General features: G+C 36.4%; 1 protein-coding gene across 1 annotated transcript in view; it reads right to left on the reverse strand.

Annotated features, from left to right (window-relative positions):
• AGPS (alkylglycerone phosphate synthase) overlaps nt 1-12,986 on the reverse strand; it is a 45,101-nt gene that overhangs the window by 11,061 nt on the left and 21,054 nt on the right. Inside the window, exons 11-17 of the mRNA XM_010077030.1 lie at nt 10,939-10,990; nt 8,535-8,611; nt 5,443-5,555; nt 3,671-3,740; nt 2,617-2,678; nt 688-777; nt 141-240 (exon numbers count right to left, since the gene is read on the reverse strand). Of these exons, the coding sequence (XP_010075332.1) occupies nt 141-240; nt 688-777; nt 2,617-2,678; nt 3,671-3,740; nt 5,443-5,555; nt 8,535-8,611; nt 10,939-10,990 (564 nt within the window). The remainder of the gene's footprint in view (nt 1-140; nt 241-687; nt 778-2,616; nt 2,679-3,670; nt 3,741-5,442; nt 5,556-8,534; nt 8,612-10,938; nt 10,991-12,986) is intronic.

A 12,986-nucleotide genomic window follows, 5' to 3' on the forward strand; every position in this document is an offset into this window, starting at 1 on the left:
GCTAATGATCAAAGCTCAACTAACAGACTTTTAAGATCTTTCCTGCAAAATTCAGTTAGCTTAGCCATTGGGTTCGCTATATATTATTATGGGACATCAGCTCCTCCCCCCCCCTTAATTATTTTTCTCTCATAGATTACCTCAATTTGTTCATAGACATGAATAGGATCACTAATTCCTCTGTAGTTAAAGGCAAAGTAGAAGTAGACACATGCACCTGCATCGTAAGTCTGTGTCACCCTGTTGAAGAGAACAGCATTACACACAGCTTCATGGAATTAAGCCAGCCACTATGTGACATTACACAATTCATAAGGTTACGTATCTTATTTAAAAGGGTAGCATATTTTTTTAACAGTTTTGTATCCTTTTTGCTCATACTTCATAAGTGACTCAATGCCATGACTGAAAGTTAAAACTCTTAAATGTTGTTACACTTGACTTGTGCACGTAAGCAAGAGTAAATGTCAAGACTAATCAAGTGCTACTAATCCCTTGAATTAGTCACTTTTATATGTAATCCACTTGCAGGTTAAAAAGGAAGGTCAAGATTACTAGTGTTTATAATATCATTAATAGATGCACTTTACCTACTAGCTAGCTAGGAAGTATAATGCCTTCTTCCTTACTTCTCTTACTAATCAAAGATTCAAGAGCAACAACTATTTAAGTTGTTGCATGGCTTACCTGCAGGTGGTAAGAGGAGCAAACTGAACACCCTTTTCTTTGCATTCTCTTACTATCCTTTCTTTTACATTCCTACAAAGATCCAAAACTCTGTAACAGAAAACACATTAAAATATAAAATCTTAGTATATGATTTTATACAACCTCCTAAAAAACACAACTTGAGCTGTGGTAATCTTTTTTAAAAAGTAAAATCCAATAAAACAGAAGATTGCCTTGTAGAACCAGTTTTAAGTAGCTTAGATTTTGTTCTAAGAATAAAGTAGTCCTCGTCATTAAGACTTCACTAGTATTGCTTTCCCTGTACTTCTCCTGAATAGCAAGCTTACTCTGAAGCAGAGTAGGTAATGAAAACTCTCTTCCACAAGGACTAGGAATCAAAGTGTTCAACAGAAAAGGGAGGTTACCCACTTCTGTATGTCTTTACTTACTTTCTCAGCAAAACAGCTTCACATTTTTGGCAAAGGAGTTGATAAATACAGCACACAGTAGAAAGCTTGAGAATCCTAAGACCCTGTATACTGTGCTAATATTATGCCTTTGGTATTTTGCAAGGCCAAAACTGGAGATACTCCAGCTGTGCACTAATTTGCCAGCTTTAAACATTATAGTTCTAATACGGCTATTAAACCTTGTTATAAGCCATTCTTGGGTTGCTTTTATTGTTTTTTCTTCTTCCAGGGCAGACCCAGGTGCATCCAAAGTGCTAGAACAATTGAAAAAAATCACTGCTTTTCAAATAACCATTTTGTTAGTTATTTGTTCTCCCACTACAGTCTGCAGTGCTATACTACACAAATCATATTTTAAAGACATTTTACACAGATTTAAAACTATTTTGCAGATTGACAGAAGTAATACACAAGAAACATTTATGCATTTAGTGAATAAGCAAGTAAAGCTAAATATTTTATTCAACTATTCCTCAACCAAGGTAGCCGACTGATTTATGGAAAATTACATAGTTCTTGTGAGTTTTTGAAAAAAAGTTTTTGAAAGTATTCGCTTTGGTGAGGACAATTTCAAATATATTCTTAAGTTCTTAGACAAAAAGTCATTCCCTCCTGAAATGAGAGAGAAGCGAAACAAACTGGTGACTAAGTTACCATACCTCAAGATCTATAAAGTTAAATTAAGAGCAATTTTGCTTTAAAATTGTTCTCAAATTTCTGCCACCCTTTTAAGACACTATGCCAACCTTCACAGCAGAGGCTATAACTTAGCACTGGCACTAAATTCAATAGCAAGGATACAGGCTTTCCAACTTAAGTCACACTTCGCACAATTTCCACTTTGCATTAAATACTGTAAAGCTTTGATTCAAATCACTTTAGGTCCTGTGTAAGAGGTTTCTGGCTTACCAAATGGACAGAAGCATCCAAAGTGATTTCATACACTAAACTCTGTTGTGGTCAAGTCTCAACCATAGCTAATAGATAGAATAAGCTTAGGAAAAAGATTTATCTTGGGCAAAAGTTATCTTTTCAGTTCTTTCATTTCCCTGCATTACTGGGGAAAGAAAAAAACATATATTTACATCTTTTTCATCTTCACTGCAAACTTTTCCATTTGAAATACCCTGCTGATCCCACACATGTGGCTGCTCATCACACAATACAGTTTTTGTCACTATTGTCTAGCTTCCTAAACTGGGCAATTTCAAGTTCTGAGTTTGTTACAGTAAGCTAACCTAAGCAGAAATATTACTGCATGTTTGCCTACACTGCATTTACAAAATCCTGATATGCAATTTACTAGCAACTTTAGCAAGAACGCACAGGTGCAAGACTTGAGGCACATCAGGGAGTCTCCAATACACATAAGGCCTAAATTAAATTTAGTTTCCCCATGAGAAAGCATGAGCTAGGAATAATTTGAACTAAACCAAGTACAAGTTTTAAGCAATTCTAAAAAATAATCACAGTTTACCTATCCCAAGGAACAGATGTCTCAAATGATTCTCCTATTACATAGTAATCCAGGCCCAAGTCCTAATAAATAGAGAAAGGAAATTATCAGTAACATTCAGCAACAACATCTGGGATTCCAGTGTATGCTACACAGCTAACAGTTGAGGAGCATTAGGTAGTTTGTATAAGAAAAACAGAAAGTCTACTTAGCAAAACCACCCATCTGTCCCAGTGACACTAGTTTATAATTATGGAAACAGTGTAGCCCATCAAAGACATACATGACAAACAGTTTGATGTCATGGCTATAGTGAGACAACTTGTCAGACTGTCAGTATGCCTACACACATATGTCTATCACTACAGCATCAAGCCAAGAGATCCACTATGCTAACCAATATAATACCTAGTAGGAATATTTATTTGGAATGTAATTCCTATCTAGGTGGAATAAAGACAAACATCTTGCCCATTTTACATATAGCCTGCTGATATAAAAGGAAATTGAGCCATTTGTCCCTGACTATAAAATTCAAATAAAATCTAGCACTCAGGATGTGCACACTATTCTGAAAAAACACAAATCTCTCAAACAGTAAGACTAAAACTTATAAGAAAAGCTGCAGCTGTTCAGACTAAAGGTCCATTTGTCCTGGAATTCTGATTCAAATGAAAGCCATAAGCAGATGTCTAAAGAAAAGAAAGAGCTGAGTGAGTACATGAGTATTTAAATTACTCTCACAGCTTCTGATTACAATCACTCTCTCAATTTAGAAGTCTGATCTGGTTTATTCAGCAACTGCTAATGGATTCTTCAATCTAATTTTCTCCACCCTTTATTAGAAACCATTTTCTTAATAAACACATAAATTCATGTTTTTATGCGTTTTGGATATGAAGTTCCAGGAGTAAACACTAGTCAGAAATAGAAGAGATACACCGTCTGTCCAAGGGAGAAGTCCAAGATATCATCCAAGGCAACCTTAGACTTGAGAGAAAACATCTTCAAAAAGACATCCCTATGTTTTGTTATATTAATAGACATTTCAGCAGGCAGACAAAAGGTGACCTACCCGAAGGTAAGCAATGACAAATGTCAGCATATATCCTCTTTGTCCATTATCTTCTCCTGCTGCCAAGCCACTGCAATTAACAATAATTTAATTAACTTTCCAGCCAAGTAGTTTCCAAAAATAACTAAAAAAATAATACTGTGATTATCAAACATATGTGCAAGTTTAGCTCTCTTTAAGCTGTGTTACAACAGTTGCAAATAGTAGGGTGTTTTCTTCACTAGAAATAAGTTACTGCAGACCAGACCTTCAACTCTTTGCATGTCTCTTTTCATTCCATAATCTAAAGAGAGATGAAAAACAACAAAACATTTGACGTAATCTTAAAGTAACAGTCTTCAAACATCACAAAGGAGCAGGGAAAACAGAACTAGACGTAGTAGATCCACGACGTTCCTTTACGGGAATATGCGTAACTACATTTCTAAACATGTTGGATTTGTACACTCACAGGTCATGAAAGCAAGACTACTGACTTAAGATCCCAAAAGCGTAAGTGATGTGAATGGATAAAAAACTGACAACACTAGAAGAAAAACAGAAAGCCTTGCTTTCACTAATCTATCAAGTTAGGAGCATTATGAAAGTTTTTGGTTTTAACTATTGGTTTCTGAGAACAAGAATGCACTATGTATCTGTAATCAGTCTTCCCAGAAGCTCCTATATATCTGAGAGATGTGTCTGGGGAGGGAGTAAAAATCAGACAACCTCAAGAAGAATGGAAATAAAGCATTTTAGAACACTAAACCATTGAATGGTTTAGCATTTTAGATCAAGTTAAAAACTATTAAACACTTAAATAATAGCCTTAACTGAGCAGCACAGACAGCATTGTCTTCTAACAGACAAGTTTCCCCACCCTTACCAATACACCATCATGAAATACCATAATACAAAAGAATTCACAGCTGAAGCCTTTTCTTGGATACAACATTAAAATAACTAAAATGCCCTAAGATCAAGAGCAATGTTATTCTCATCACCTGAATGTCAGCAAGCTGATCACTTGAAAACTCACTTTTAAGCTATTTTAAGTGGTACAATAAAAGCACAATGAAAACACAGATTTCAGAAAGGATAGTCTTGAAATGAATAAAGCAGTACTTGTGTATTTGAATAGTTGAGACTAATACTAGCAATAACTTTCTTAAAGAGAAAAAAGTATATTTTTGATAAATCACACATTTAATGATGGTTCTCATCAATCATGCTTAAAGCGTAAGGATAGAAACTACCTGATCATTACTCAGCCTGCCACTCCAATTAATGTCTTCTCTTCGTTTATAAGAATAGAAAACAGTTCGTGGGACAGAAATTCACTGCATTCCTTTAACTAAAGACAAACTCCTCTTTTAAACAAGCTTCTTGTATTCATATGCTCACATCATTTCCGCAAAGATTTAGTATTACTCTTATGGCTATGGCTTCCCTTTCTCTAGTTAAAATAGTCTAGTACTGCAAAACAAGCATCTTCCATGCTTATAAGCAATTATAAGGGATAGTTTCTACTTTAAGAACATCAATTTTATATTTAGTCAAACACTTCTGCAATATACAGACAGCTTTAGCTTTTCAGTAAAGTTGCCTATAAAGAGTTAGCACAAGCCTTATTTATCAAAAGGAACATTCAGTAGCTAATTGATTATTGCCACTTCAAACTAGTAAACTAGAGAACAGATCCATACAGTAGTCACTATGAAAATATAGTAATCCTCTTTTTTCCTGGACAGTTAACTCCCAGCTTAATATGAAGAGTTCTTCAAAAAGCATACCCAAACTTGGTGGCAATATCATAGACTTGCTTTTCATGCTGAAGAACTTTCTCTCTGTCACCCTCAAAGAGCAAGGTAGCTACACACAGTACGTTGGGATCAAATCCTTTAAACTGCAAAGAGAGAAAACTTCATATTATGTCATAGCCTATGTGGTAGAATACCAGCAACAAGTTTTTACTTTTCAAATATACAGCATGCGCATGGTAAATAAGTGCTGTTGCAACTAAGAGGAAAGATTAGGAAAAACATCTTCCAAAAAATCTACCTCCAAAACAATCAAGTTTTTCCTTGATAGGATAAACATTCACAAGCCCACTGAAAAACAGAGATGGTATCTGTCACCTTTTTTCTCCTGTTAGAAAGCAGGATAGACATAACAGCTGTCTACCTATGCTGAAGAAAGAGCAGATCTTAAACGCTTTGAGCAATAGGGAAACATTTATATTCTATCAACTACTCCTGATTTAAAGCAGGAAGATTACTCAAAAGAGCTGTATCAGGAGTGGGCCACAGAAAATCTCTATGCTGGGAAAAGCACTACAGAAAGAAAATAACTTTTGAACTTGTGGCAGGGAACATATCCCAGTGGAAATGGGGAAAAAACTATTAAAGATTTAATAGTAATGCAGTCAGGCTGTCTGTATGGCTTTGAGGAGTAACAGTAAAGAGTCATATCTTCACAGCTGGTCCAAAAAGTAAGAGCCTTATTTTCTGCATACCTTTTTTTATTAATCAGCTCACGTGAACTACGGCTACCGAGCAGGTTTCAGAAGAAATGGAGATGAATATAAAGTTGCAATAAAGTTTAATGACTTTTTCCACAGTTAAAAAAGCATTAAAAAATTATATTTTAGAACAATGTATTCTCAATATTTATATTGACCGAATATATTATATTTCAAAAAAAATAATTTTGAAGCCTTTCCCTCTCCAGTGGCATTCATCTCTCCCAGTCTCTACTTCGCTTGTGGCAACTACTTACTTAAGCACCAAGCAAGACTATATGAAGTTATATTAATAGTCAAGAGATTTAAATTCAGCCTTTATGTACAACAGTTGTTCTAAGAAAAATCCCACTTAGTTGCTATTTCTTTTCTTATTCCCTTGACTGAATAGATTAACTGCACTGGAAGTTAACTGAAGGTACGAAGAGGGTCTAAAAAAAACCAGCAGGGAGGCAAAGTATCTTGGGATGGCTATTCCTCCAGCCAACAAGCTCAAGTCTGTATGGTGATCCCCAAAGACATCCCAAATCAGTGTTTCTGAAAAGGGTATTGCATCCTACCAAAGCAACAAAACACCACTACGAAAACCATGAGAAACAGAATATACTTTCCCCAGGCAAAGGATCTGTCTTATCCATCAGTCCTACAAAAAAAGCATTGCTAACACAACGAGAAAGAAAAATTGTTACTAAAGCAATAAACTCCAAGCACAGGAATAAACATCTATTAAGATGCTATTTACTGTCCCATCTCATTCTAGAACCACTTGTATTTCATCTAGTACGAATCCTTTTGTCTATTCTGCCATCTTTTGGCTGTAATGGTCAGGTAACACCTTATAGTTCTCTTTAAGAGGCACTGGAGGAACTAGCTACAGTGTGAACCAGTAGACAAATACCTAGAGCACTCATCTATCAGTGAACAGTCCCAAACTACACGGAGGGGTAAACCAGAAAGACTTTGTCCCTGTTGTCTTAAGTGGCATCAGTTAAATGACTAACATTTCATTCTTTTATTGAATGGAGTAGTCTGATGTGTACTGTATTCTGATTTTTTGTTTTGGTTTTTGTTTGTTTTGGGGTTGGTTTTTTTTTTTTTTACAGGGAGCAATTCACAGGTGAGGGAAGTATAAGATGGATTTGAGTATCTTGGTCTCAGTAACACCTGCAATATCAGTCTCAGGGTCATTAAATGTGCTCCTTTCTCTACTCCTACCTCCTGTCCCAACTGGGAGTTCCTCTGAAGTAGCAGTTGGCTCATACACAGCAGAGGACTGAGCCCTGACATAAGAGCTCCAGACTGGTCACCAACCTGGAATCTCTGTATCAGTATTACATAGCATTTCTCCACAAGTTCTTTTTCTCCTGCAGAGCTGGAAGAATTGGAACTGCTATACAACATCCCCTGGTGATACAACATCCCAACAAGCACTGATGCTTGATGCCAACTACAGAAGCAGTAGATACTGCTGACTAGGATTGTTTCAAACTGACAGCAATCTTGTTGCCAAAACCTTTACTACTTCAGATATTCCTGCACTACAGCAGATCAGGGAGGGAAGGCAAAATAATTTTGGGGCTATCTCTAAACTTAATAGGCATTCCCTAGCAAAAGAAGTCACAAGATGCATGGCATTTTCCACCTCAGTAGCACAAGAAAAAGCAGCAGAATCGACACTAGCCACTGTTTCTCAAGTAAGCCCACTCCTTGAAGACTTAGTTATCTAAATCCAGGATGATGCAATTTTCTCCATTTGAATACCCATATTTGCAGGAACTGTCTAGTAGCTATTTTTGAGGAAAAACCAGTAACAAGAGAAATTTTTTTAATCCAAAAGCCTAACAGAAATTATTTTAGCACTAGATAATTCTGGATTAAAAAGGGTATTCTTTGGGATGAATTCCAGAAAGACAAAAAACACCCTATATGGGCAATTCAAGACCAATATCTCAAGGTTCTCCCAAAACTCTAGTTCACTGCAATAACAAGGTAGATCATGCCTTGACAAAATGTGGGAAGAACAAAAGATAAAGTGTTAGCCTCACTACATCAGTATTAACAGATGATCAGTGGTCTGCAAGCTAGATAAATGTGTTCCAGTCTTGCTTTGTCACCAACTCACTGTTAAACAACGCACATGACTCTCATCTACAGATATGACCAGGGAGAACAGCTCTCATGGAATAACTCCTCAAACAGATAATCTCATTTTGGATTAAACCACCTTGAGAATCTCCAATTAACTGATAATACAATGTAGGATCTCTTACACTCAACCTCAGCTGCATTAGAGTATATCAAAAAAATATTGTATTTTATAAATAGCATGCAAAGTTCCAAACAGTATTAAGCCCCAAAAGTTACCTTTGTGATGTAGAATTTTTTCAGTCCATCCAAAAATGATGTAAAAATGGAAGCAACTTGTGGTTTAAGAGCATGACCTTTGGCAAGAAGTGGAAAAAGGTGTGTTAAGACAAACAGTGCTCTTAACATTCCTACTTCAATGGGAAAATAACAAAATAGCTTGCTAGTCAACATTGCATTAATCATTTGGAGCACTTTGATTATCATAATTAAAGGGACTCCTCTCTACTAATTTAGAAGAAGATTTAGGAAAAGGTTTTTATTCCTTTTTTTTAAAAGGCATACATACAACTGTGCACAAACATTTAATTTGACACTTTAACTAAGGATGCCTTAGTTTGCATCTTCACAAGTATATGGCAGAAGGAAAATCTTAAAAGATCACTTCATCAGTTTTTATACTACAAAACTAAGCAAAATCAGTGACCTTTTTAAAAGTTATTCCAAAACCACTGAAACCAATAGCCAAAAATGGTGGAAGCTAGGAGTTAAGCAATTTTTTCCTTAACGGTTATGTCACTTGTGCAAGCTTTTCTACATAAAGCTAGTAATTGCTTCCTTAATCACCTATGGGGAACTAAAATTACCAGGATATATAAGTGGTGTCTTGGAGTCTGTTAAATTAACATCTCTGCCTCAGGACTGGGTTTAATTGAGATAAAAAGTTTTTTACTGTTTGTTCTATTGTTTTCAGTCACAAGCAACTTCTGAACTCCCATTACTGCTTCACTTTAACAGTCTTGCATCTGGCCTACATGCTGCGAGCCCAATTCATAAAAAAAAGTTAAGCACCATTTACATGATACTTCCTTCTAAAATACTTCAAAGTTTTTCTTCCTGAATGAAGCATGAACTTCAGTAATTGATTACTCTTAAACCCTCTTCAGTAAAGAGGGACTCTCCCTGCAGATACTAACAAACCCCAAGGAGTACACCTCCAAGCACACTTAAGTAAGCACACAAAAAAGCATCAGATAAAAGGACATTAATTTATTAAGCCACAATCTGCATAAATATTGGATTTAAGACTACTTAATAATGACCACAAGAAAAATCTATACTGACACACCTGAAACTATGTTTTGCAGGTGACCATATAAGCTACAACCTCAGTTCAAAGCTAAAAAAGTAGAAGAATGACTTATTCAGTGTTCTGACTGGTCAAACTTCTTCCCAATTAAAAAGAAAAACACACCTGCTTTTTGTTGCACATGTATAATACAAAAGAGTGACCAAAGGAAGCAGCAAGGCTTGCTGGGCTGTCAGGTCTTACAGATCCTGATTTCCTTAGTTGGGAAAACAAAGTTCAACTTTCTCAACACCATCATACTAATGCCATTTGAAGTCAAGATTCAACACAGAGGCTTCTATCCAAAAAGAAGTTTCAGAAATTCTGACTTGTTCAAGTGGCATTAAAATAGAGGTTTTCAAGGTCAGCACACTTTTGATCTTCTGGGTACAATCAAAACAGCACAGTCTCAGCAAGATGTTCAAGTTCGGTAAACTATTAGCTTTCGAGTGGTGGAACTTCAGGTTCTCCTCAAGAATGTCTTGGGCCAGAACACATCTTTCAACAAATTTCCAAGTTTAAAATTATAGCTTTCCTTAAGAAGTGCTCAAAAAATGACTGCTCTGCATGTCTCCTAGTCCTATTTAGATATTTGAAGTAGTTGAAATTTCACAAAATCTTTGTGTTCAGTAGTCTTCTAGTAGCTTCACTGACTTGCTATACTTAAAGCCTACACCTCAGTTCTATTTGCACACAGTTACGGCATTTACTATATCTGAGTTCTAAAAACAGACAGCTCATTTTGGACAAGTATTTGATTGCCCTTCTACCATCAAAACAATCACTGCCACATCAGAATATTTCCAAAAAACTTGCTACTTCTAAGGAAACTGTATACCAGTTGACGCTTTTATGAAATTCAAAGGACTTAACCAACTTATCTTCAAAGTAAGGTGCCTGCATTCTGATTTTTTTTTTCATACCTGACTTCTCATTAGTACTCTTAGAAAGAAAATGTTTCAAGTACTATATTGCAAAACTATCATCTCTGCTCCTTTACAGCAAAATAGAGAAGTGCCGCTAGAATTTTAAATGTTCCAATAGATCACATGCCAAGAGTGGAAAGGCAGCCAAAAAAACTTTTGTATTTATATGCAGAGCATCGCTTCTTACTGACTGTTGCAGTTGACACCGTTTTCCTGGAGACAAAGACAGACTTCACTTCCATTTCTGAAAGTACACATTATGGCACTATCTGGAGCTTGAACTTCGGGTTCATTGCCTTCTTTGTCTAGTTTTGAGCAAAAGAATTACCACCTAAACCAGACTTAAGCTACTAAATAAAATCAAAACCCTTGGAAACAGATATTCATCCAAGAAGATCTACATACTTACCAAACTGAAACTGTGCATTGTCGACAAGGCGAATTGATGCAGGAGCACATCTCTTAGGGGAAAAGTCAGGAGAATGAGAGGAAGGAAAAATAAAAAGATTATGTACAGTTCTACTGAAACTCATTACAAACAAATTTTCATTTAAAAATAGCATACAAGAAAGCACACTTCGATACCAAAAACCTATGGCCATCATCATCATTGAAAAGGGGTGATTAGAAGCTTGTTTTCACTTGAATAGCAACACCTATTAGGTATGTCTAGATATAAGGCATTGAGAATTTTCAGTTTAATCTCAAGCCAACACAGGAATCATCCTAAGCTCTTTGACCTTCAAGAATTGAGTGTTTTTCTAAATTGTCATGAAGATAAGATACCATACCTGATTAGAATATTGAACTTTTGTTGCTTATGTTGCTACATAATCAAATATACATATACATTACAAATCCATTGAAAAGTCTAATTGTTGTGGGTTAACCCTGGCAGGCACCTAAGCACTACTACAGCTGCTCACTCACTCCCCCTCAGTGGGACAGGGAAAAAATCAAAGGGGAAAAGTGGGAAAACTCATGGGTTGAGAGGAAGACAGTTTAATAAGCAAAATGGGAAAAAAAATCCACCAAAAAATGAGGCAAAAGCAACCAATTACCAGCAGCCAACCAATATCCAGACTTTCCTCAAGCAATAGCAACCCCTGGAAAACTCCTCCCTCCTGTTTTCTTTCTGATCATGATGTTATACAGTACAGAATATCCCTTCGGTCAATTTGAGTCAGCTGTCCCAACTGCATTCCCTCTCAGCCTCTTGTCCCATCCCAACCTACTTGCTGGTGAGAGGAAAGCAAGGAACAGAAAGCCTTGACACTGTGTGCACTGTTCAGCAACAGCTAGAACATTGGTGTGTTGACATTGTTTTGATCACAAGTACAAAACATAGCACCACCCAGCTGCTATGAAGAAAATTAACTCCATCCCAACCAGACCGGAGACAATAATGCCCTGCCATCTGACTGCAATTATAATCCATATCTGGGTCCAGTCTAGATTCTGCACTGTACAGAAATCTGAAAACCAGTAAAAATAGCCGCCTTCAATTAGGCAAGCTTCTGGTCATCCACATGCCTACATCATGTGATCTGTGATAACCATGTGCAGTTGTACTGAAATGTACGGCCAGAGGAATATGACAAAACATGAATTTTAGGCTAATCTGTATCTAGTCACATAGATACAGAAGTACTCCTCTATTGCTTGATTTGACACGTTCACCTTCCATCACATCATTAATATATATATTTGGTCACATGACAGGAACAAAGAATACAAAAAAGAACTAAGATAGCTCACCAGGCAGGTTGACAGAAGACAGCTAGATGAGTGGTTTTAAATGAGACCAACCCACCCACAACCTGCAGGTTGGTTATTCTTACATTAAAGTAGACCAATACAGACAAGAAACAGTTTTTCAGATCACAACCATTGTAATTACAACCAAGATTGATGTGATGGGCAACAGAAGAGACGAATAAGTAGTGCAGGTTCAAGTAAGCAATGAAACAGCAGCAGCAGAAGCTTAGAAATGGAGCAACATTAAGTGGCTAACAGTGCCCTTTTTTCCTCTAACTAAAGCCCATAGCTATGGAAAAGACACTAGTTCCTTAATCGACTTTAAATTGTTGGTCAGCCGTATGACTAAGCATTCCCAAATAGTCTGCTAAGGTACCTTTAACAGGAAGAACAAGCACTAGCAGTAGAAGCAAAACAGAAGAACTGGCAAGTGCTGCTGACTAGCATATACATGTCATTCACATACCAGTTTGAACATCTGGCTTGGAACATTAAGCCATTAATTTAGACCAATCACTGGAAAAAATGTAAAGCTGTGTTTAGTTTGGCATTAATTAAAACATTTCCAAAATCACTTCCCTAATTCAGGTTATATTCCACCATTCATAGAAATTTGTTACGTTTTGTACAGAGCAAAGAAAAGTTAGTTAGACCATGCAGAAAGAGGCTAGCAGGCATAAGATTTATCTGGAAGCACAG

Source organism: Pterocles gutturalis, unplaced genomic scaffold (assembly GCF_000699245.1).
Source record: "Pterocles gutturalis isolate BGI_N339 unplaced genomic scaffold, ASM69924v1 scaffold15508, whole genome shotgun sequence".
In the NCBI taxonomy this organism is placed as follows: domain Eukaryota; kingdom Metazoa; phylum Chordata; class Aves; order Pterocliformes; family Pteroclidae; genus Pterocles; species Pterocles gutturalis.